This window comes from Leguminivora glycinivorella, chromosome 22 (assembly GCF_023078275.1).
Source record: "Leguminivora glycinivorella isolate SPB_JAAS2020 chromosome 22, LegGlyc_1.1, whole genome shotgun sequence".
Taxonomy (NCBI): domain Eukaryota; kingdom Metazoa; phylum Arthropoda; class Insecta; order Lepidoptera; family Tortricidae; genus Leguminivora; species Leguminivora glycinivorella.
This window is the reverse complement of record NC_062992.1, coordinates 8429143-8452108: the sequence shown is the minus strand read 5'-3', so window position 1 is coordinate 8452108 and position 22966 is coordinate 8429143. Positions and strand designations below refer to the sequence as shown.

Here is a 22966-nt window from a genome sequence, read left to right as displayed (position 1 = left end):
CAACCTGTTTTTATTGAATTCCGTTAACTTTAAGGGAAGATTCTTTAGATCAAATACAATTAATTTCTCTGAGAAACTAGCGTCTTAACTCTTACGGTTATCGAGTTATTAAAACAATAAAGATAATTACTGAACACGTGTGTGACAGCCTTTAACAATTCCTAATGTTATTTGCTTTGACATGTGCCGTCAATCACTTGACACTAACTTGAATGTTATTCTTAAGGGTCTCTCACACTAATAAATTCATTTATTATGTATGAAAATGAAGAATATTTTTTTTTTGCGAATTTAACTAAAGTGATATACAGGGTGGTTCCTAATAATGAACCTAGCTACGTGTCGAATTTAACGGAAAACAAAAAAAACACGGTGTATATAATAGAACAAGTGACATTGGTAGTGATAGTAGCAAGTTTTGACAACGGCGTTCCAGGGATTAAATGATTAAAGTTAGGAATGATTTTGATAGCAATTTTACCATACTCAAAATATTGGAAGAATTCTATTACTTGTTAATTTCTTATTGACAGCTTATCGTTTTCCTTAAAAAACGGAACATAGTTACCTACTTTACGTTTCATCATTTTTTATCTCAACATTTATGTCATCATTACTGTTATCGATAAAGTTGACAACGACCGATTACTGATAGATTGAATTTAAAAATCAACACACTTCGAAATTACCTACTTGGCACCGATTTTCTTATCAATGAGTATACATGCAGCATTTCATGCTATCGAAATTTTGATGCTACGTAGAACATTCAACATATTATTTTTACAGAAATCGCGAAGTGTTTGTTTGATGTAACTAATGACTGAAGAGCTGGCGACTTCTTCACATAACGTATCAGCATTGCGCTGTAGAGATACAACGAGGAAACGTCGCTTGGATCTTTGACACAATGCCTTTTAAGGGCCCATTTAGATTACCACTAGTTATTCAGTTTTGTTTATTAGTCAATTTTTTTCCCCTCACTAGCTCGGAAGCACATGTTTTGTCCTTTAATACCAGCGGGTAAAAACGCATTTTATCCACTAGTGGGTAAAGTAATTTGACCTTGAATAAAGTCAAATTAACTGCTTTAAAATTGATATAAAAGTAGGTGAATCTAGTAATAAAGATGATTTACTGTGGAACTACTGGAAGCAGTAATAAACGAATTTTTTGCGTTGTAGTTTCCTCGCTATAGTGAGGGGAATAGTTATTTGTTATACAAGGGGGCAAAGTTGTATTTTAACGCCGAGTGTGGAATTGAAAAACGAGCAAGTGGAAGGATTCTATAGTTGAACCACGAGCGAAGCGAGTGGTTCGAGAATAGAATCCTGAACTTGCGAGTTTTTTAACACACGAGAAGTAAAATACATTTGCACCCGAGTGTAACACAAAACTTTTCCTCTCACTATAGCGAGGAAACTACAACGCAAAAAATGCGTTTATCACTGCTTCCAGTAGTTCCACAGGTGGTAAATCATCTTTATTACTACCTTCACCTACTCTTATCAATTTCAAAGCAGTTAATTTGACTTTATTCAAGGTCAAATTACTTTACCCACTAGTGGATAAAATGCGTTTTTACCCGCTGGTATTAAAGGACAAAACACGTGTTTCCGAGCTAGTGAGGGGAAAAAGTTTTGTGTTACACTCGGGTGCAAATGTATTTTACTTCTCGTGTGTTAAAAAACTCGCAAGTTCAGGATTCTATTCTCGATAGAATCCTTTCACTTGCTCGTTTTTCAATTCCACACTCGGCGTTAAAATACAACTTTGCACCCTTGTATAACAAATAACTATTAAATGGATTTTATAGTTTAAAATTTGCAAAATGCGGGATTCAAGCCATAACAAAACGTATACTCATACGATAAACATTAGAAAGGTTGAAAGTACAAAACATATGAGATGGAACATGATATACCTACATGTCGAGAGATGTCGCGCCAAGACAGATATTTTTCTACTAGCTAGTGTATCCCTGCCGGCCTAGTCGAAGTGACAATCAAAACGCAGTGTGGCTCTGTCGTGCCAATACAGAAGGACGATAGGGAGACCTACAGTACGCTTAAGACGCGTAAGCGATTATGATGTTGGCTAGGTACAGTCAGCCAAAACAATGGTTTACCACTTTTCGACCTTATGAGTTTAAAATAGAGTCGAAAAGTGGTAAACCACTTTCTTGGCTCACCGTACCCTTAAACCTACCATCGTCAGTCTAGACCGTTGCGAAATGAACAGGCAAACAGAACAATGAAACAGGCTGAGCTAAGAATGCATCGTAAAAAGCGACCTCGGACCGATAGCCACCAGCGATAACTTAGCCGTAATACCTAAGTCTTAGTATTAAGTATTTGGAACTCGATTCTAACGAACTCGACGTCTTCCGCAAGGCGTGTGAAGTGTTCAAATTGTTGGTTTCATCGCCTGCCCCATAGAGTATATTGAATAGTATGGTATAGAGAGTTATCAGTCAAGATTTACGAATGCAGCGCCATCTGTTATTAAGTTACGACAACTTTTCATGTGACTTTCCATGCCTAAAGGTTCCTTATATCACATAAAGGATGTGGACCCTTTAAACTTGGAACGACACATTTATGGCGAGATCTTTAATTAAGTTTGATGTAATTATCATTCATCAACTAGTCACATAAATAACTATTTCTACACGGACTTATTTACCTAAAAATATGACAATGATTAAATTTACAATTATATTACATGTAATTATTAACCACAGAACTTTATTTATATAGAAGAAACAAGTTCATCTATTTGTATAGGGGCCGAGCGTGTCAAATTTTGTACTGAAGTTGTTTCTTGCCTCTAATTTTAAATATGTCTCAGGCTCTTGATTGTTCATAATTTTTGTGTTGTTGCAATTGAATATCACGTAACGAGGCATTTTTTATGTTTTGATTGACTTCAACTTACAAAAATTGACGCCCGAAAGCTGCAAGCTGCGATTAAAGACGGACAACTCAGTGGATTTCACTGAGTTCATTTGACACGCTAAGTAGATACGTTTGCTTGATCTATGGTATATATGACATCTGTGTTATTAACCATAGAATATCGTTCGCTAGTTTGCGGGGGTAACAGTGACATCTAGCGAACAACTTGCACTACGGCATATAATTGTTTTTCACGCCCTCTATCATTGAGTTTCCTAAACATGTCCTAAGTACATCGGATTTACTATTTCCTTTGACTGAAAACACTGTGGCCTGCCCTACTGTCATCCATCTAGACTCTAGGCTTTAAGAAGCGATACCTGATCAATTGATCATGCTCACATAAAGTAATTGGGCTAACAATTGCTTAAAATAATTTGGTTTTTTCCAGACTTGTCTATATTTACATGATTTATTTACGTTCAGTATTGTTTACTACTACAATTACTACTAGTGTCTCGGCCGTGAAGCGAACACAATGGAATAGCCAGCGGCTAGATTACGACAATGACAAAATAACTTAACAGAGGCATTACGTGCATTCTTACATCATTGTCATAGCAATCGACGAGTTTTACAAACAAATAGGTATCATGCATCTTGGGAAAAGTGGGGAATTACATATTATATTCAAGTTAGTGCGTTTTCACATTATCCGATCTGATATCGGGTGTAGTACCGAGCCATAGATCTATGTCGAAAGTGACACTTAACGCCATCTACAAGTATAAAGCAGCAATTCCCGTCAACTTTGTACAATGCCACGTCAGCAAATTTTAATTGATCCTATTTTGTTACCAACATTTAGTAATATAATTCGACTTTCGTAAGATATATACAGGATAATTGTTATAATTAAGAAAATATAGATACTAGAGAACCTTAATGACGAAATAAAACTTAATAAAATCTCAATTCATCAACAAAATCTTGGTAACAAAATAGGAATTAATAAAAACAAATTTAACTTTTCCCTTAATTTTTGTACAAAGTTGACGGGAATTGCTGAAACGATAGCAACAAGGCATTTTAGTGGCGCCATCTACTTCTTGCACGTTCTTAGTGCGTTTTAACATTATTCGATCCGATATCCCATACATTTAAGCCGTCATCTTTGATTTTTACCTTTGAAATCCTTCCGACATCCGATATCGGATCGGATAATGTGAAGGCGGTATAACGGTATTACGGTAATCGAATTATTAAAAATAATAATTCAATTACCTACTGAACACGTGTGTGGCATCCCTTACCACTTCCTAATGTTATTTTGTTTTGACATGTGCCGTCAAACACTTGACAATGAATTTAATGTATGATTAAGGTCCTCTCACACTAATTAATCCATTTATTATGTATGGAAATGAAAAAAAATATATATATTTCGAATTTGACAATAAGCGATATACAGGCTGGTTCCTGATGATAACCTAAATGCGTGTCGAATTTAACGGAAAACTAAAAAAAACACGGTGTAAGGTAGGTTACATATAAAAAACATCACCCTATAACAATATTTGCTGTAGAAGATAGTAACAAAAAATCCAAAAGCGTCGAGTATTCTGCCTTCGCTGTCTTATCGGATTTTTTTATGAAAGATGTAAAGATATTGTATATTAGTTTAGGGCGTAGTGTTTTGTTTGTTTGCTCGTTTGTTGACTTTCATATTATATTTTGCCTACTATAGATAAATACTTTAAATTTTCGGTATCGCAAAGCGCATTCGCCCGGTTCTCAAGACTAAAGTCCTAATATAAGCCGTATATAATCGGCGTAATAAATAAATAAACATTGGGGACACCTTACACAGACCAACTTAGCCCCAAACTAAGCAAAGCTTGTACTATGGGTGCTAAGCGACGATATACATACTTAAATAGATAAATACATACGTATCAGTGGCGGCGCGTCAAACATATTCATAGGCAAGCCGGGGCTAATTTGGCTTACATATTTCCTTTACAACTCTGCTCAAATGTCCAAAAACAGGCAAGCCGGTGGGAATCAGCTTTTATGGACGCGCCGCCACTGATACGTATATACATAGAACACATCCATGACTCAGGAACAAATATCTGTGTTCATCACACAAATAAATGCCCTTACCGGGATTCGAACCCAGGACCGCGGCTTATAGCAGGCAGGGTCACTACCGACTGAGCCAGACCGGTCGACAATTAAAGTAAAGAGCCGCGACCGCGAGTTACCGACTTTTTAGCCTACGTTACTTGATAGCGTAAAAATCACGAAAATTGGCATTCATTGTATGAAACAAGTGACAATTGACCAGTACCAAACGGTTACTCACTACAATCATAATGTTACATAGGTACTGAAACTTAAGTTTACGCTAAAACCTCGTGGTAGAGGCCGGTTACAGTGTAAAAATCATTCGAATACGAACAGAAACGTATCGGTAAGGCTTTTTGTTTATAATTCTCAATAGAACCAGATCATTTTGGAAACAGCGTATTTAAAATACATTCAATTGAAAATGAAACCAATCGTTTTTAACCCCCGACGCAAAAACGACGGGGTGTTATAAGTTTGACGTCTGTCTATCTGTCTGTCTGTCTGTGTGTGTTGTGTGTCTGTCTGTGGCATAGTAGCTCTCGAACGGATAAACCGATTTAGATTTAGTTTTTTTTTTGTCTGAAAGCTGAGTTAATCGGGAGTGTTCTTAGCCATGTTTCATGAAAATCGGTCTATTATGTCGCGGTCGGGGATTTTTTTCAAAATTTTAATCGAATGAAATGAGTTCGACTATCACTATCACCTAAAGCAGCAATGCAACTTCAAAAACGCATGTCAGCTCAGCTGTCGCTTAGTTACCAAACCTCACGTCACGTCAAACCCATAATGTTATCGCAGCGCAGTATTGTTCACCGTTGTTATGATGGCACCGGCAACTCGCAGGATTGTTCGCGTTGGCGATTCAATACTTGTCCTTTGGGCTGTTCCCATTGAGAACAATACTCGTAGATAAATGCTACAGGCAAAATAAAGTAGTATGATCTGTGAGAAATACTAAGTATCAAAATAAATTTTGATACTTAGTAGTATCATTATTAAGTTTATATATTACTAGCTTTTGCCCGCGGGTTTGCTCGCGTTAGAAAGAGACAAAAAGTAGCCTATGTAACTCTTCATTCCTTTAACTATCTCCGCTTAAAAAATCACGTCAATCGCTCCGTTTTTGAAAGAACAAACAAACAGACACACACACTTTCCCATTTATTTTAGTATGGAAGTGCCCGCGGGGGATTTCCGGAATGGTTAGGGAAGTGGGGGAAGAGACAAAAATAGCCTATGTAACTCTCCATTTCTTCAACTATCTCCAGTTAAAAAATCACGTCAATTCGTTGCTCCGTTCTGCCGTGAAAGACGGTCAAAACACACACACACTTTCCCATTTATAATATTAAGTAGGTAATTATGTCTCATGAAGGGAGACCTACCTCTGTCACTTAAACGTAGGCTCATGGACATGTGCCTACTTCCAGTCCTCACTTACGGCGCACAGACTTGGTCTTTGTCAGAAGCTCAGAAGTCCAAACTCGGGGTTTGCCAGAGAGCTATGGAGCGAAGCATATTAGGTGTGAAACTAAGGGATCGAATCCGAAACACCACGCTGCGCTCAAAAACTCGGATAATTGATGTAGCTCGAAAAGCGGCCAAGTTAAAGTGGGACTGGGCTGGACATGTCTACCGTATGCCGAATGACTTGTGGGCCAAGATAGCCACGGAGTGGGAGCCCCATGAGTCGAACAGAGGATCCGGCAGATCTCACCGGCGATGGCGGGATAACTTAGACTCCTTTTTGACAGACTTGCCAGCTGTAGCTCAAGATCGAGAAGAATGGAGGAAGAAGGGGGAGGCCTTTGCTCAGCAGTGGGACACAATAGGCTCATAATAATAATAATTATTATTTCCCGGACTTTTGGGAGGCGTGCGTGGGGCCGAAGCCAACAGCGCAGAGGCCCTTTAAGACAGTTTAATTTAAAGTAATGTGACACTAGCCGGCGATTGTCCCTGTCCGCACTATAGAATGCACCCAAGGACAAGCCCCGGTTAGTGTAAAACTATTGCAATGTAAAGAAACAAATTATACTGGGCTATTGGGTTGAAATGTTAGTGTGCTGGTGACCGGTCTATGGAAAGGTCTATGGCACCTGCCTTGATCATATGTTTTAAAAACACGAAAAAATAGGCAGGCGGTGACTCGCCAACTCACTATATGGGTCCCCGAAAACGGCCGCTCGCACGGAGCGACAAGGGGACAACATAGCGTGAGCGGCTCAGGGTGTGGAGAGGTGTGCGCCGCTATCTACCCAGTCCGTACGAAACAGCCACTGTGCCAACTCGCGTCTTATGCATATTTCACTTCCACCCTGCGAGCATATAGCTCTGGCACCCCACTCTGGACGGCCATTATTATTATAGAATTATTATTGGGGGCGTCCCAGATATCGCTGGTGCGAAAAAGCCCTAAGGCCCTCTTGCACCAACCACTTAACTCAGGGTTAGTGGGCTGTCATCTGTCAAATTCCATATAAAATGGTGGGTTTTGGTGGTGGGTGTGGGCTCCATTTTCGTTGGTGCAAGTGGCCCTAAGAGACCTGTCCGCTCTCGGTATACCCACTGGCTTGAAGTGGCTCAGGATAGGGTAGAGTGGCGATCAATGAGCCAATGAAGTGAAGGATGGAATTATGAATACAGCCACTGAAAACGTCAGACTCCTTATACAGAGTGGGGCCTGTAACAAAGGCGAAGAATTGAACTCTAGGCTATTCTCCTTATACTGATCAACATTTGTTCGGCGACTTTTAAAAATAACTTGTATTTTGATTTTTATCACCCTTGAAAGTTTTTTCTAAGAGGTAATGTATTGCGAATTCTGTTAAGTCTAAAGTGTGACAGACAACGTCAATGACAACAATAATGGCGTACATTGAAGCTAATATTTATTTTGTATGAAAAATTAAAAATTTTAAGACTTCATAATTTTTAAAAGTCACTGAACAAATGTTGATCAGTATAAGGAGAATAGCCTACAGTTCAATTCTTCGCCTTTGTTACAGGCCCCACTCTGTATTCGCAAATGCAGTAAGGGGATGGCATTTAGAATAATGCAGTTTCAAGTAGGGTGATTCCAAGAATTAATTATTTGTTTTTTATCATGCAGGAACGTCTGCGAGCGATATAACATATTTTTAAATTAAAGGAAAAATGGAAAAATTCACACCTCCGGCAGGACTTGAACCTGCGACCTCTGGCCTTGCTTGGCTTGTAATTATTATTTATTAAAAAAAAAAAAACTACTTATATTTTCCAGATATACACCGTGTATCAAAACTGAGTGACAGATAACGACTCTCTTTGCGTAAAAAAATACTGCAAGTACCTAACATTTGTTTCGCTATAACAAACTTATTATATTAGCAGTATAAAAAGTAAACATTACAGCGTGTTTAAAGCATGTAAGTACATATAGTAGATAAGTTTAGCCCTGCAGAGAGGCAATGCGGCCAGTGTCCTGGGAACAATGCCTCGCGCAAAGTTATTAGGCCTATATGAGTAGACTGTAGGGTTTTTGTTTTCTTTTTTTTTGGTTGCTTTGTGTAGTTTTGTGTTAGTTTGTAAGTGTGTATTTGGTATATTTTTGTAACTATAATTATATATTTGTTAAGATTATGTAACTAAATAAATGTCGCTGTCATTGTAGAGAATGTAGAGCAATAAAATGGATATATCCACGATTGTATCGTATCTATGCACTTTAACTGCATCTTACTGTTACTATTTACAGTTTTAACCCAAGGGTGAAAAGATTACAAACTCAGTAACATTCGCCCTTCACGCGCCCTCCTTGTCTAGTAAACATATTGATCTCATTGAGAAATTGTATGCCGACCGAGGAAATAAGTAATGACATGGAATAGGTCATTAGAGTCGGGCCACATTGACTCTGCACTACTATGTACTCTGGCATGAGATGAGCGTTACATGAAATGTTCGTAAAGTAAAATCCACAAACCTACGGACCAAATTGACAAGTGTGAACAAATGTTGCCACAGTTTGGCCAGTGTCGTTCTCATCGATATTAAAATTATTATTACATAGTAGTTTTAAGGTGCACCCAGACCGGAATCAAATTGGCAATTTGATCGGCAAATCAATATAATAACTTTTTCAGTGATTTCGACAGATCAAAAGCTCTGTAGACCTCTAATTAGAGATAAAATTTTAATTTCAAACCAGTAATAATATTATATGAAAATTATATAGATATTTATGATATACTTGCCAAAGCGTGACGGATACTTTATCCACATCATATCATATATGTGATAAAATTAGAAGCATAATACACCGGCTGGGAATTAATAATTTTTATAATAAAGACTAGTAAAGTTATCGTCGGACAGGGTATTTTATTTTTTACCTACAGGCTCGGAAATCTTTTTTGCATTAAAACTAGTGGGTAAAAACGCATGTTATCCATCCACTACCTCGAAAATCGAACAAACCAAAATGTGTCCCTCTTATTTGAAACTAATATGCTTAATGCTTATTCTTGATTGAAACTAGTCTGTTATGTGTACTTTGCAACTTGTCGATATATTGTTATCGACATTATACCCTTCACTATTTTTATTTTGCTGTTCCTGGTAACACTTTACCTGTCAGTCATTTGTCAATTTAGTCCGTAGGATTGTGGATTTTACACACCTGTCTGTACACGGCTTTATAAGTTAACTTATTATTGATAGTCATAGTATTTACTTAACATTTCTCCAAAACTTCTTACATCGGAGTATGTAAGAATTTTCCTATTAAATTTATTTAAATTGTATGTATTATCAATATTTATATATCATAAAAAATAAAACATTCTGAATCTTAAGAACGCACACTGATAACGGATAATCGTTACGAGTCCTTATCAGTAACGAGCTGGTAATCTTGCCCCACTCGATATGGTTGTCTAATGTTACAATTGTCATACACCGTGGATATACCGACACTTTAAATTTTTACAGCAAATGCTCATAATCATAGATTAAATATAAGAAAATTATACTATCCCATACATTAAAATGCGACCGCCTTCACATTATCCGATCCGATATCGGATGTCGGAAGGATTTCAAAGGAAAAAAACAAGAATGGCGGCTAAATATATGGGATATCGGTCCGACATCCGATATCGGATCGGATAATGTGAAAACGCACTAACTTTTAATGTGAAAACGCACTTAAGGGGCTAGTTTCTTAGAGAAATTGATTGTATTTGAACTAAAGAATCTTCCCTTATTGCCTTAAAGTTAACGGATTTCAATAAAAACAGGGTGTATATTCCCATTGGGTTGTTTTCGACCCACTGAACAAACTTTACTCTTAATAAAAATTTGTAGGAGAATGAGCCTGTTACCTCAAAGAGTTAAAGGAACTAAAAGCGAGTTTTGAGTATCTATGGGTTCAAAACAATCAAAACAGTGATAAGCCGAATTTAATTTTGATTACTATTACCAAAGAGGATCGAGTATTATAGAGAATGACTGTCAAAGTAAAATGTGTAATCACAGTGCATAGACTGCCATCACTCGACACCGGCTTAAAACTTTTGAACCTCAGTTTTGACAATTTGGCCCATATTCTTAGCTTGATATGTTTTAAAATGTCAAGTATTAATATTAGCGCCATCTAGCCGAGCGTACCCCAAAGGTGTATCGCCATCTAAGGTGACGAACCCAATCATGGACAGTTTAAGGAAAAAATTCGCCAGTTTTTGATATTTCACTGATAAATGTAAAAATTCTACCGCCAAGCGTGTTATATCTTGAACGTCCTGTCCTTCTTCTACATTTCAAGCGTATTGCAGAATAGATATTCCTATTGGTTTCTTCATAGTTAACAAATTAAAACTAGGTGTTTTTTCTCCAATTATGGACGGCAGTTCTCCAGTAATGGATCCCCCATTATGGACAGTGAAATAAGTTTAAAATTTTACTTTTAAAGCCAACTGATACGCAATGAGTCAATTTTATACACCATAAATACAATTCGTTTGGGTTATTTTAACATAGGATTGTTTCTTGTAAATTTTGGTTTTGTAAATTGTTCCTTGTCCATCATAGGAGGTAGGCAGTTTTTCGGGTCCAGTAATGGACACTTGCAAAATAACATCATTTCTTTATATCTTTGGAGCAACAAACTAGTATGTTTTATACCTTATCTCATGCTTAATGCAGTAAGTAAAACGCATTCAAGATTACACCGTGCGTTATTTTTTTATTATTTTATACATGAACTCATCTCTCTTAGCAACATTACTAAGAATTCGTCTTGATATTTTTTTCAGTAAACTGGTGAATTTTATCTTGTCTCCAAATCCTTCAGAAATAACCGAATTAATTGAAACTTCAAAATTAAACAGCTCTACAACTCTAGTTTATGGTACATAGCCGTCAGTTTTTAGAAACGTATTTTAGATACTTATTTTTAAGGATTTGTGTTTTTTTGTCCATAATGGCATCACCGTCCATTATGGGGTATTTTACCTTAGCTCACCGTACCTTTTTCTGTATGGTTTTGAGGTACGTTTTTTTCTTAGACTTTATCGGTCTTTACGAAGTTATATAGGTCTTTGCTATTACTTATACCTATTGGAAACTATTCTCATATTGTAGATAAGCATGATAGTCAAATAATAATCAAATAATTTGTTTCAAAACCTTAAAATTCTTCCGAATATGGTCAATGTAGTTGTCATTGTCAATAAATAAACAAAGAAAGAAAACTATGGAAACGGATTACCTGTTGTAAATTCATTACACGCGATATAATCCGTTTCCATAGTTTTATTTCATGAGTAACTATCGCGGTAACCGAAGACAATATTATAAACAAAGAAAATCTGAACACGTGATCCTTCTTGGGAGAATGAGATGAAAGATTGCTAAGTAAGTTACGACTTGCGACACTTACCTAATAGTTCAAATCGTAGACAAGTGACACAAAAAAGGGACAAAACAAAACACTTCAGATGTGAAGAAACAAAAACAAAAGGGCACGTCATTAGCACCATGTGAGAGACATCAGTTTTCGGACAAAAAAACTGTCATATCATACTAATGTGTGAACGATTTTCAACCTCATTATTACTAACTAATAGATATTAAATACACTGCAGATATATTTCACATTTGTATTTAAAGAATGTTAGACAAAGTTTAATTCATACAAATTAATTTCAAATAACTTCTTAGTTTTTTAACCCGTTAATAAGTTTGATGTGTCTGTCAGTCCGTCTGTGTGTGTGTCTGTCTGCGGCAACGTAGCTCCTGAACGGATGAACCGATTTAGACTTAATTTTTTTTTTGTTTGAAAGCCTAGTTCTGAGGGAGTGTTCTTAGCCATGTTTCAAGAAAATCGGTTTTTCAAAATTTAAATTTTGTGCTTAGGTTATGTTACTTAGTAACTGTTACTACTGTTAAAGCAAGGACGATGGTATAATTCTATAGCCTTTGCTTATGGTTAATTTAACTTTTATACCTATATATTTTATTAAAATAAACTAAAAACAAATTTGTTAGGTCATGTTTACTGAATGGTTTCAGGTTATGTTAATCACAGACAAAGTCAGCTAAAAATTAATCAATCAAAATAATATTTTACTTATAATTACGACATTGAAATTAGCTAACTGGCAACACAATGCTTTAATACTGAACGTTTCTCGAATCAGCATTTAACATAATCTAACCATACCATAGTAGGCACAATAACCATACTTACATATCTACCTAATGCTTGCGAACATAACGTATAATTTAAGGTAAAACTTATTTCTGTTTCTCAAAATCAGCACTAAATTTTGTCTAAACTAAAACGTAATAAATCCACAAAAGTCACACTCAAATAAATACCAAACTTCAATCTAAATAAGGATAACTTTCGCAACAAAATAACCTATAAGAAAAAACTTATTTCTACTTCTTAAAATCAGCACTATATTTAACCAAATCTAAAACGTTATAAATCCAAAAAGATTACAAACAAATAAACATCTAAATCAAACAAAACAAGGTTTAGTTTAGCACGCAAACGGTTTAGAGTTAGGATGCGAAAAGTGTGAGTTTCCGAACGTGTTTGGTTACGGGCTTAGTGCGCAAAACGTGCTCGCGCGCCGCTGTGCGTCGGATTACGTTCTGGCTAAATCATTATAGCGATGTAGTGCCAAAGTTTAACGGTTTCGAAACAAATTAGATAGCTTCAGTTTCAGCACTTCTAGAGCAGTGGAGGGCAATCCTTTTTCATTGGGGCCAAAACATGAAGGACTTACACAAAAAATAAATTTTTAGGGTTCCGTAGTCAACTAGGAACCCCCCTATAGTTTCGCCATGTCTGTCTGTCCGTCCGTCCGTCCGCAAATAATCTCAGTAATCGTTAGCACTAGGAAGCTGAAATTTGGTACCAATATGTATATCAATCACGCCGACAAAGTGCAAAAATAAAAAGTGGAAAAAAAAGTTGTATTTACCCTACACGTGCTCATATTTTCGGAAATAATCGCTCCTAAAGTAAAAAAAAATGTGTCCCCCCCCTCTAACATTTGAACCGTAAGTTTAAAAAATATGAAAAAAATTACAAAAGTAGATCTTTATAAAAACTTTTTAGGAAAATTATTTTGAACTTGATAGGTTGAACAGTTTTTTGAAAAAAATACGGAAAACTAACGGAACCCTACACTGAGCGTGGCCCGACATTTACACACGGTTTTATTACTACAGTGCTGGCCACATGACACAATATTTTGAAGGAGCGGTGACGGGCCGGATACCGGATACAATAATTTCGCGAGCCGGACTTGGTTCGCGGGCAGTACTTTTCCCACCACTGTTCTAGAGGATTTGGATCTGGATTCTAAATCATTCTAAAAACGACTAAAACTGAAAAGTGAAAACAACTTTATGGAAGTATGTCTACCTAATGGCGATCAACTATTTAATTTAAAGCGTTTTAATACCTATAAGCCAAAAAAATCATTCTTAATCAAAATGTGTGTAAAATTTCAAAGATCTTGCCTCTGTCTATCTGGAACGATATTGAAGATCTAAAAAATATATTGTTCAGTACTTCTGGGTTTGCCTTGTCTTTACAAGGTTGTTCTCTAGTCATATATATGAAATTAATTATACCTAAGAAAGAAATAGATATTAATAACAATTATTCGCCAACTCCGCTAGTTTGCGACGACGTTAAGATTCACATAAATACCAAGAATCATTGATCATTTTACTAAGAATCTTCCGTCACCTTCGAGTGTTTACGTTAGTTGTGTGTCTATAATGACTTCATGAGTTTCAGAATAGAGCTACCATACAATAATAGTTATTCGTTCTAATTGTTATACAAGGGTGCAAAGTTGTATTTTAAAACCTCATGGTAGCCACTAGTGTTTGCTTGTCGAGTTAGCCGTAAACCGAGGAACGCGGCCGATAAGGGCTAATTCGAAATACATCGCGTGTCGTTAACAATAACATTAAGGTTATGATATGATAACGTTTTGGTGTGTGTTTGAGAAAGATTTATAAATAGTAACAAATAATACTTCGTGAAGTTTGAGATAATTTGTTAATAAATAGCATATGAATATGTGCCATTCCCAGGCAAAAATGTTACGAAATTGTGGTTAATATAAGTACAGTAGTAGTAACTCTTTATTGTACAAAAACACATAAAAAAAAGCATACATTGAGATGTGAAGTACAAAGGCGAACTTATCCCTTTGAGGGATCTCTTCCAGTTAACCTTTGAGTAAATGAGAGAGAAAACTTGAAGAGGGTAACAAATTCCGCAATTTGTACAACATGGTACCATAAAGACAATGGGCAAATAATATATAAATAATTAATAAATAAATAAATACACATACAGTAATAGGATAAACCTAACTATATCACACAAAAAGGAATGTGAAAGATACACTAAAGAGTTGACAAGGAACACAAAATATATACAAAGCAACAAGGCAAATTAGTCAGATAACCATAGCTTCTTTAACCATAAGTACATATCGGACGGTAACAAATTCGTATGGTAAGTGACAAAGTGCAGGCACCTTTTAATTGAGAATGTTTAGGATTAAGTCATAAGGATATATTAACACGATATTCATATATAAAGGCACATACAAATCTTGCCTACATCTTAAGCGACAAAATAGGACCCTTCCACTAGACTTTAACACATTTACTAATTAATAAGAATTAAGTTTTGAACATTAAGACGTCTCCTTCAAATTTTTTTAGATAAGCCAGCACACGTTTACAAGGGCCATTTTTTTCAAAGTTGTCCTCCCCACTTTTTTTGTAACATTTTTTATGCAATTCACTCAGAATCGCGAGGTCTTTCGATCCTGATAGCAAAAAAAAAATTGTCCCAAGATTTCCATACATTTTTCAAACCTTCCATTCCGTTACCGCCATACAAAATGTATGATAAAATGGAAATGGAATGGGAAAAAACCTAAAAATTTCCAAATCCAAAATAAAAGAAGGGTGGACAACTTTGAAAAAAAAAAGTCCCATAATCGTGTTATTCTATTCAATTTTTCTATGTATACACTAAAATTGAAAGATTAGCTTAATTAGCAAATTACTGTATTCATAATATATTACTGTTATTGTAAAATAAAAATATTGATATTGAACGATCCACCGATATGAAGCAAAGACTACGCAGCGATCTTTGACCTTAGGTCACTTTATCGTTGACATCAGTTGCAGGCTCAAGCCAGTTAGGTATTATATAAAAATACTAGGTCGTTACGTACGAACTGACGAATACGGAAGAACTGCGTAGGTTTAATAGGCTAGTTTCCTACTAGTCAAACCAGCTTCTTTTTAAGAACTGTCAAAACGGTTTTCTAATATGGAATTCCTATGAAATACTGAGGAGTGACGTCACGGTCAATTCATTTACTTTATATCTTTCTCTTTGACTTATTAAATATAAATTTTGTTTAAATATAACTACTGTCCATATTTTTCTTCTAATTATGTGGTGCTTTATTTCGTGCACTGCATAAAATATTTTATTTTAAGTATGGGAAACTAGCCTATTCTGTATGTGCAGTCAACCAATTGAAATATTGGAACCCTAGGCCACTGTAGAACTGTCATAGTGACGTTATAAATCAGATTATAAGAAATATCTTACTGCTTGTCATTTTGACATGGTTGTATGAGTGGCCAACACTGTAATAAAACTGCATTTTTGGTGTAAATCTGTCCTCTAAAATTCCTTCAAAATTTGGCCCCCAATGAAAAAGTACCCTACCCTACCTTAACATTGATAGTCTTCGGTAGGTCTTTAGGAATAGATGATATTTGACAGACTCTGGAGTCTGGCCCTTTAAAGACTCTTCCACAGGGGAGACTTGGGGGACCATGCATTGGTAGATAGATATCTTTTTAGTTACTTATTTTATTGGGTTTAAGGTTTAAATTTAGTTCATTTTTAAAAGTAGTTTTAATTCCTTGTTTCTTAACGTTAATTAATTTGTATTTCATTGTTGTTCTTGTCAGACTGTCCTGAGAAAGGACCACTTCTATAATTAGCTATACATATAATATTAACTTGTATGGAAAGAAAATGTCTATCTCAAAAAAAAATACATAAGCCAAATTACGCGTCTTCATAAATGGCACGATGTTTATTGCGTAGTAGCATACCTTTTTACGCTATGTCTAAAATTTGTAGCTGTTATTGTAGTATGTCGCGAGCATACCAAGTCGAATAGATTACGGCGTATTTGAATATTTGAAACGACATTTATGATATAAACAAAATGACGATATTCTTAGTGTACATTATCCGATCCGATATCGGAAGGATTTCAAAGGCAAAAATCTAAGATGGCGGTTTAAATGTATGAGATGGGATATCGGTCCTACATCCGATATCGGATCGGATAATGTGAAAACGCACTTATAATGAAATGATGACGTACGAACACTTAGGCAGATCTAATTTTGCTGGACTTGAAATTCCTTACAGTACTTTCCAAACAAACTGCTAATTCTAAAGCCTGCGATACACATGCCTGTAGCTTGCACAACTTGCATGCCACTCCATTTGCTAGTAATTTTGTACGCGGCTGGCATGCCAGTTGTGCAAGCTGCAAGCATGTGTATCGCAGGCCTAATAAATAAATAAATAAATATTATAGGACATTCTTACACATATTGACTGAGGCCCACGGTAAGCTCAAGAAGGCTTGTGTTGTGGGTACTCAGACAACGATATATATAATATATAAATACTTATATACATAGAAAACATCCATGACTCAGGAACAAATATCTGTGCTCATCACACAAATAAATGACCTTACCGGGATTTGAACCCGGGACCGCGGCGCAGCAGGCAGGGTCACTACCGACTGCGCCAGACCGGTCGTCAAAATGAAACGTCGGTCCTAATGAAAGGCCAGTTTGTCAAAATTTTAATGCTGTTAGACCAACGGTTCATTGGTCGCCGTCCAGGCCGCGTAGCCGAATGGCATTGCGACCCCAAACGCCGCAGAAATGCAGTCTGGCTCTGTCGCGCCTATACGCAAGGGCGATAGAGATAAATTGCAAATGCCATTCGGCTACCCAAGGTGCTGACAATTAATCCAGAGAACTTTGAAATGACAGAAAATGGGAATGAGAATATGAAATTTAGTGTGGCACTGCCAAATATATCACGAAAAACTAGGTTTAGAGTTAGGTTACAAGTACTTTCGGTGGGGTTTCTACTATTTCAACGTGCTTTGGACACTTAGGATTACGATTAAATTTTTTTCATGCAGTTTTTTCGTAATACTACGGCTACGGGTTAGTATAAGATGGCCCGGCTCTTAACATTTCCCACATTCAAAGTGTGAATGAGTTTAAATTATGTCTTCACGTTCGTTGGTAAAAAGAAAAATAAAAACAACGATGCGATCAATCATAGGCGCCGGTACCTTATTGTTTCTCAAGAAATCTAACGCCACGGTCGGCGTTTTATAAAACACCATGCAATCACTTTTTAAAAATATTTGCACTCGCTTTTAAACGCAAATGACATGAGGATTATTCCATCTGAGCGTAATCAAGAAGCTATCGGCACTCACCTCCTTATCGTTCCCGAAAGAGTAAAGTTACACTAACACGTTATCACTACACTGGCGTGCGCACGAGTTGACGACTGAGGACGGAGTGGTGTGGTGGGGGTGCGAAGCAATGCGCACACACAGTAGATAGCGCACTTAAGACACTCTAGAGTCTGGTTTCCCCGAACGTATCGCTAAGTATCTGATACTATCCGGCACCGAGGGGGCAGCCGAGCGAGCGCGAATAAGTCAAGATTTATCTATCTACTGTTCCCGAAAGCTGAGTAAAGTTACACTGACACGTTATTACCACACTGTTTGACGTGCGCGCTGCGCGCGAGTTGACGGCCGAAGACGGAGTGGAATGGTGGGGGTGCAGAACAAAGCGCAAACACGGTAGATAGCGCATTCGAGACTCGAGTCACTCGACTTGAGCGCTTAAAGTTGATCTCTCAATAAAACAATTGAGCATCGATTCAACAACCGAGGAAACGGATATAAAGCGAGAGTTATGTGAGAAAGCTATGCAAGTTACACTAACACGTTATTACAACACTGACGTGCGTGACAGTTGACGGTTGAGAACGGAGTGGAGTGGTGGGGGTGTGAGAAGAGCATTAAGCACAAACACGGTAGATAGAGCACTTGAGTCATAGCTCCTACCGTTGATTCGTCTCCGAGGCAACTCAGCACCAAACCGACACCTGTGCGTGTCCGGGACCTCCTTACTTTACTTTCTGTAAAAGTGCCGCTGTGGCCTACTTACTGAATAAATGTTTTTGATTTTTGATTTTTTTTCCTGAGTAATGCTAAAACCTACACTAACAAGTAACACGTTATCACCACACAGTTTGACTTGCGCGCGAACTGATGGAGTCGTAGGGAAGAGCAGAGCATATTGAGCCAACTGAGGGGGGACTGAAATCTTCTCGAGGCTGAGGCGTAGGGTTAGAGCCGGCGTAGCTTTATTTGACGTTCATATGCGCATTGTAATATGCCTACTTGAAAAATAAATATTTCATTTTCATTCACGGTAGAAAGAACCAGTAACCACTACCACAGTATTATAAAGAGTACTATCGTACAGTATAGCCACTCCCGCTCCCCGCTGAAAGTGCCGCCCACCCCCTCTCGGTTACCTCACAGTTACCGCCTGTCAAAAACGCGAACAGTCGACCTGTCATATTTTACTCATACAATCATAGTACGCGTTCACCTACACGAGCTTAGACTGTGTGCGTAGGAACGCGCCTCTTTCATATATTTGATCGCCAGTGTTCGAGGTGTGCCACTACAGAATAGAGTCGTGCTGCCTTCTCCGAACTCAGCCAGCTGAGCACAACACGGACGAAACGGCCGTGCGTATTCAGGAGGATAAGGATATGGAAGGATGCTTGTGTATTTGTATATATTATCATGTGGTTTTTCTATCCGTTGTCCGTTGTAGTGTAGTGTGAAAACCCTGATGATATATAACTCATCTCATACAGAGTGACAACCCTATGCTCATGCAGCTGTGTGTTATGGATCATAGAGTTTTACGATGTAATTATAAGTAATCATAAAGTTTATGGTATAATTAAAGTAATGATTATTGGTCATAAAACATACAATAAAATGTAATGTTAAAACAGATGGGAATGACTATTGACCGTGACCAGGATAGTATATAAGCACGATTTTTATTGAATAAATATAGAGTATTGACTTGACTTTTGAGTTATCATTACACCCGAAGCACCCCACACTTCATGGCGACCCTAGCCAGTCGTGTTACTCTTTCTTTTTAGATTTAGATTACACGTATACGTATACGTCTCAAGATATCACCACCAATTCGGTAGCGCCAATTTCCTCAAATATGCCGTAAGCGTTACATGAAAACGTAACACACTATCACTACAGTCACAATGTTTGCCGACGTGCACGACTCTCAAGTGTGAAGCTCGCTTGGACCAGGGACATAATTTGACAATGATGCTTTTGGCGATAAGCGTTCAAAAGGTTATAGCGCTTAGAGTTCTGGTCCAAACGCAGCTAGCTGAGCACGACAAAACTGCGCGCACACGTGTGCAATCTAAACAAGAGATCGCGGCGCGGTCGCGTCGCGTCAATACGTCGTAGCCTTATATTCTCTAATGCGAAGTCTGCCGGAGGTAGTCTATGTTTTAACGTCTCCTAACAACCAACCGCACAAGACTGACCCCCAATCACACTCAAATCTTAATGGTTTAAGTCAATCTTACGCTGGTTTGAAAACAGTAATCAATTTCTTGAGTTTTTACAGCGATAAGAATGCTCCTGTATTATGAGACAGTCATATTGTTACTCGTAAACATGAAAAGGGTGGGAGTGATAAAAACGTTAGTCGTGACAAATATGACACAATACGAGTGCTTTGATTTTGATTTAGTACAACAGTAGACAGTAGAACCTAGTTAATTAGGACAAAATAAAACTGGAAACTTCTCATTCTTTTTGAACGGGAATATAAAATGGGAAAATATTCAAAGTTACCTTGGTTTCTTCTAAGTTTTCGTAAAATTTATTTAATTTATTGCAAGGATCATATACATAGGATTTACAGTCTCCATACGATTAAGAATCGTAACCTCATTTTTTTAGCGCCACCTTTACATATATACTATCATAACTACACCAGCTGATCTGTTTCGCTCACGATATGATCTGTTTCATAGCTATCTATCTCTATCGCTTATGCGTATTGGTGCGACAGAGTTAGACTGCATTTCTGTCGGCGTCTGGCGTCGACGATTGCCATTCGGCTACGCCAGCAGGTTCGGTTCCAACCCTGGGCCTTGATATGAGTATTAGAGGCCGTGGCTGCTTTTTATATCAGTTTACATTTCGTTTAAATTTCAGATTCAACACATTTTAACAATAACTCGTTAAAACGACGTGAATCATTTAGCTTGTCATAAATCCATGAAAAACATGAATCATTTCTTTATGTGCTATAAATAAACATATTTATATTATTTATTGAAAAATCTTATGGATTAACGTATGGCATATTATTATATGTCGGCAATTTCATCAATTATTGTTATTAATTGATTAGACATGATAAGGGAAGAAATTTAATGTAATCGTGACATTAAAAATGAATTCTTAACGCTTACATGTCTTATGCTATTAAGACGATACGGTAGGGGTCAATTCTCCACTATTCCCCCTGCACTATCTCGACTATTTCCCCCCTGGTTTTTGAAGATAGAGCAATGATTTTTTCAACACAGATTGTTATTATTTTTATCTGTGTCGGACCGTTTTGATTTTTTTGATATTCTTTTTAAAGACTCTAGAGCCAAACATTTCCAAAACCGGCCTTTTTCATTGTGGCGCAAAAAAAGGTGTGATACTCAAGATTGGTAACAATTAACCAAAAAAGCTAAACGGTCCGACATAGATTGTTTCATTGTTATTCAAATTCTCAAATTTCGTTCCGATTGATTAAGTTTTGAAGGGGGAAAGAGTCGAGAGCGGAACATCGATTTTAAAGATTTTTTTTTAAATATCTTTTGACTGAGTTGTTTTTAATGGAATTTTTTTTCGATAAATCTAGTTAATAACACTTGTATATTTAACTAAACTTCCCAAGTTGAAAGGGGGGCTCCTTTGCATTTTAGCATTTTCGCTACTGTATCCTCTTAAAATAAGTGCATATCATATGAGAAAATTATTGCTCTGAGAAAAGGAGTAGGCGCTGAAAATTTCAAGCCCCTGAGAACGTTCCCTATTCCTAATGTTTACACTATTGTGTTAAATTGTTATAGGTACATTTTTGTTTATTTATTTTATAATTGCGTGAAGTTTATTAATTGAACAGGACAAGAAAGACGAGCTTTTAAAGTAACTTACCATATTCCAGTTTCTAATACTAAGTCGACCGTCTCTGGCAGCTCTAACCGGAAACCTGGAATTGAAACAAAACTTATTTTAGTAAAGAATGACAACTTTTTATTTGACCCTGAAAGAATGTCGCTACAAACCGCTTTCATATGGCAATATGTAATCTAATGTGCAGATGTCATATATAATGGGGACAGCGTGTACTGGTTTCGCGTTAATATTTAAGAAAACTATCACAAATAATTTATGTATGTCTATTAATTTTAAGTAGGTAAAGTTTATTTGAATTTCATAAATATGGACATGTACAAATAAAATATCGACAAACACCTATTAAAAGAAAAGAAAACTCCACATGCAAAGTCGATAGATAACATTGACTTTGGTTTTACAAGATTAAAATAGTTGACTGGTAGAGAATTAAGAGAATGCATAAAGCCTATTGGCTTATTTGCCAAGAGTGGCACTGATACTTTAGTAGTTTCATGTGCTCTGCCTACCCTTTCATGGGATATAGGCGTGATTGTATGTATGTATGTATGCATAAAGGCATTAAGTCCGCCAGTTGTACTTAATTAATTAATTTATTTAAAGCTTTACTGCAATTGAAAATTGTACAAAAGGCAAACTAAATGCCAGAAGGCATTCTATACCAGCTAACCTTTGGGCCAAACTTACTTTTTTGTGTGCAATAAAGTGTATAAAGAAATAATAGATGAACTAAATTGTATGATTGCTTACCGTCTAATATTATTCTCCTAATAACACTGGCCATGTCTTTGACCTCGGCCGCGTAGAAATTGTCTCCCGTGTACGGGGGTATACCTAAATCTGATGCAAAATGTAAGGAAAACTTGTTATAGTAAACAAGTAATAGTATTTCAATTGATGTATTGTATAGGTGAACGGGATATATGAATACAGGATGATAGAATTAGACAGACGATATGAGAATCAAGAATCATAAAAAGTAGGGTGTAAAGTACG

The 22966-nt window shown here is 36.8% G+C and overlaps 1 protein-coding gene across 3 annotated transcripts in view; it reads right to left on the bottom strand.

Moving 5' to 3' along the window:
* The window catches only part of LOC125237950 (RNA-binding protein fusilli), a 52241-nt gene that overhangs the window by 18483 nt on the left and 10792 nt on the right, over positions 1-22966 (bottom strand). For all 3 annotated transcript variants that reach the window (XM_048145194.1, XM_048145195.1, XM_048145193.1), the window contains exons 3-4: positions 22721-22810; positions 21989-22043 (exon numbers count right to left, since the gene is read on the bottom strand). In XM_048145194.1, the coding sequence (XP_048001151.1) occupies positions 21989-22043; positions 22721-22810 (145 nt within the window). The remainder of the gene's footprint in view (positions 1-21988; positions 22044-22720; positions 22811-22966) is intronic.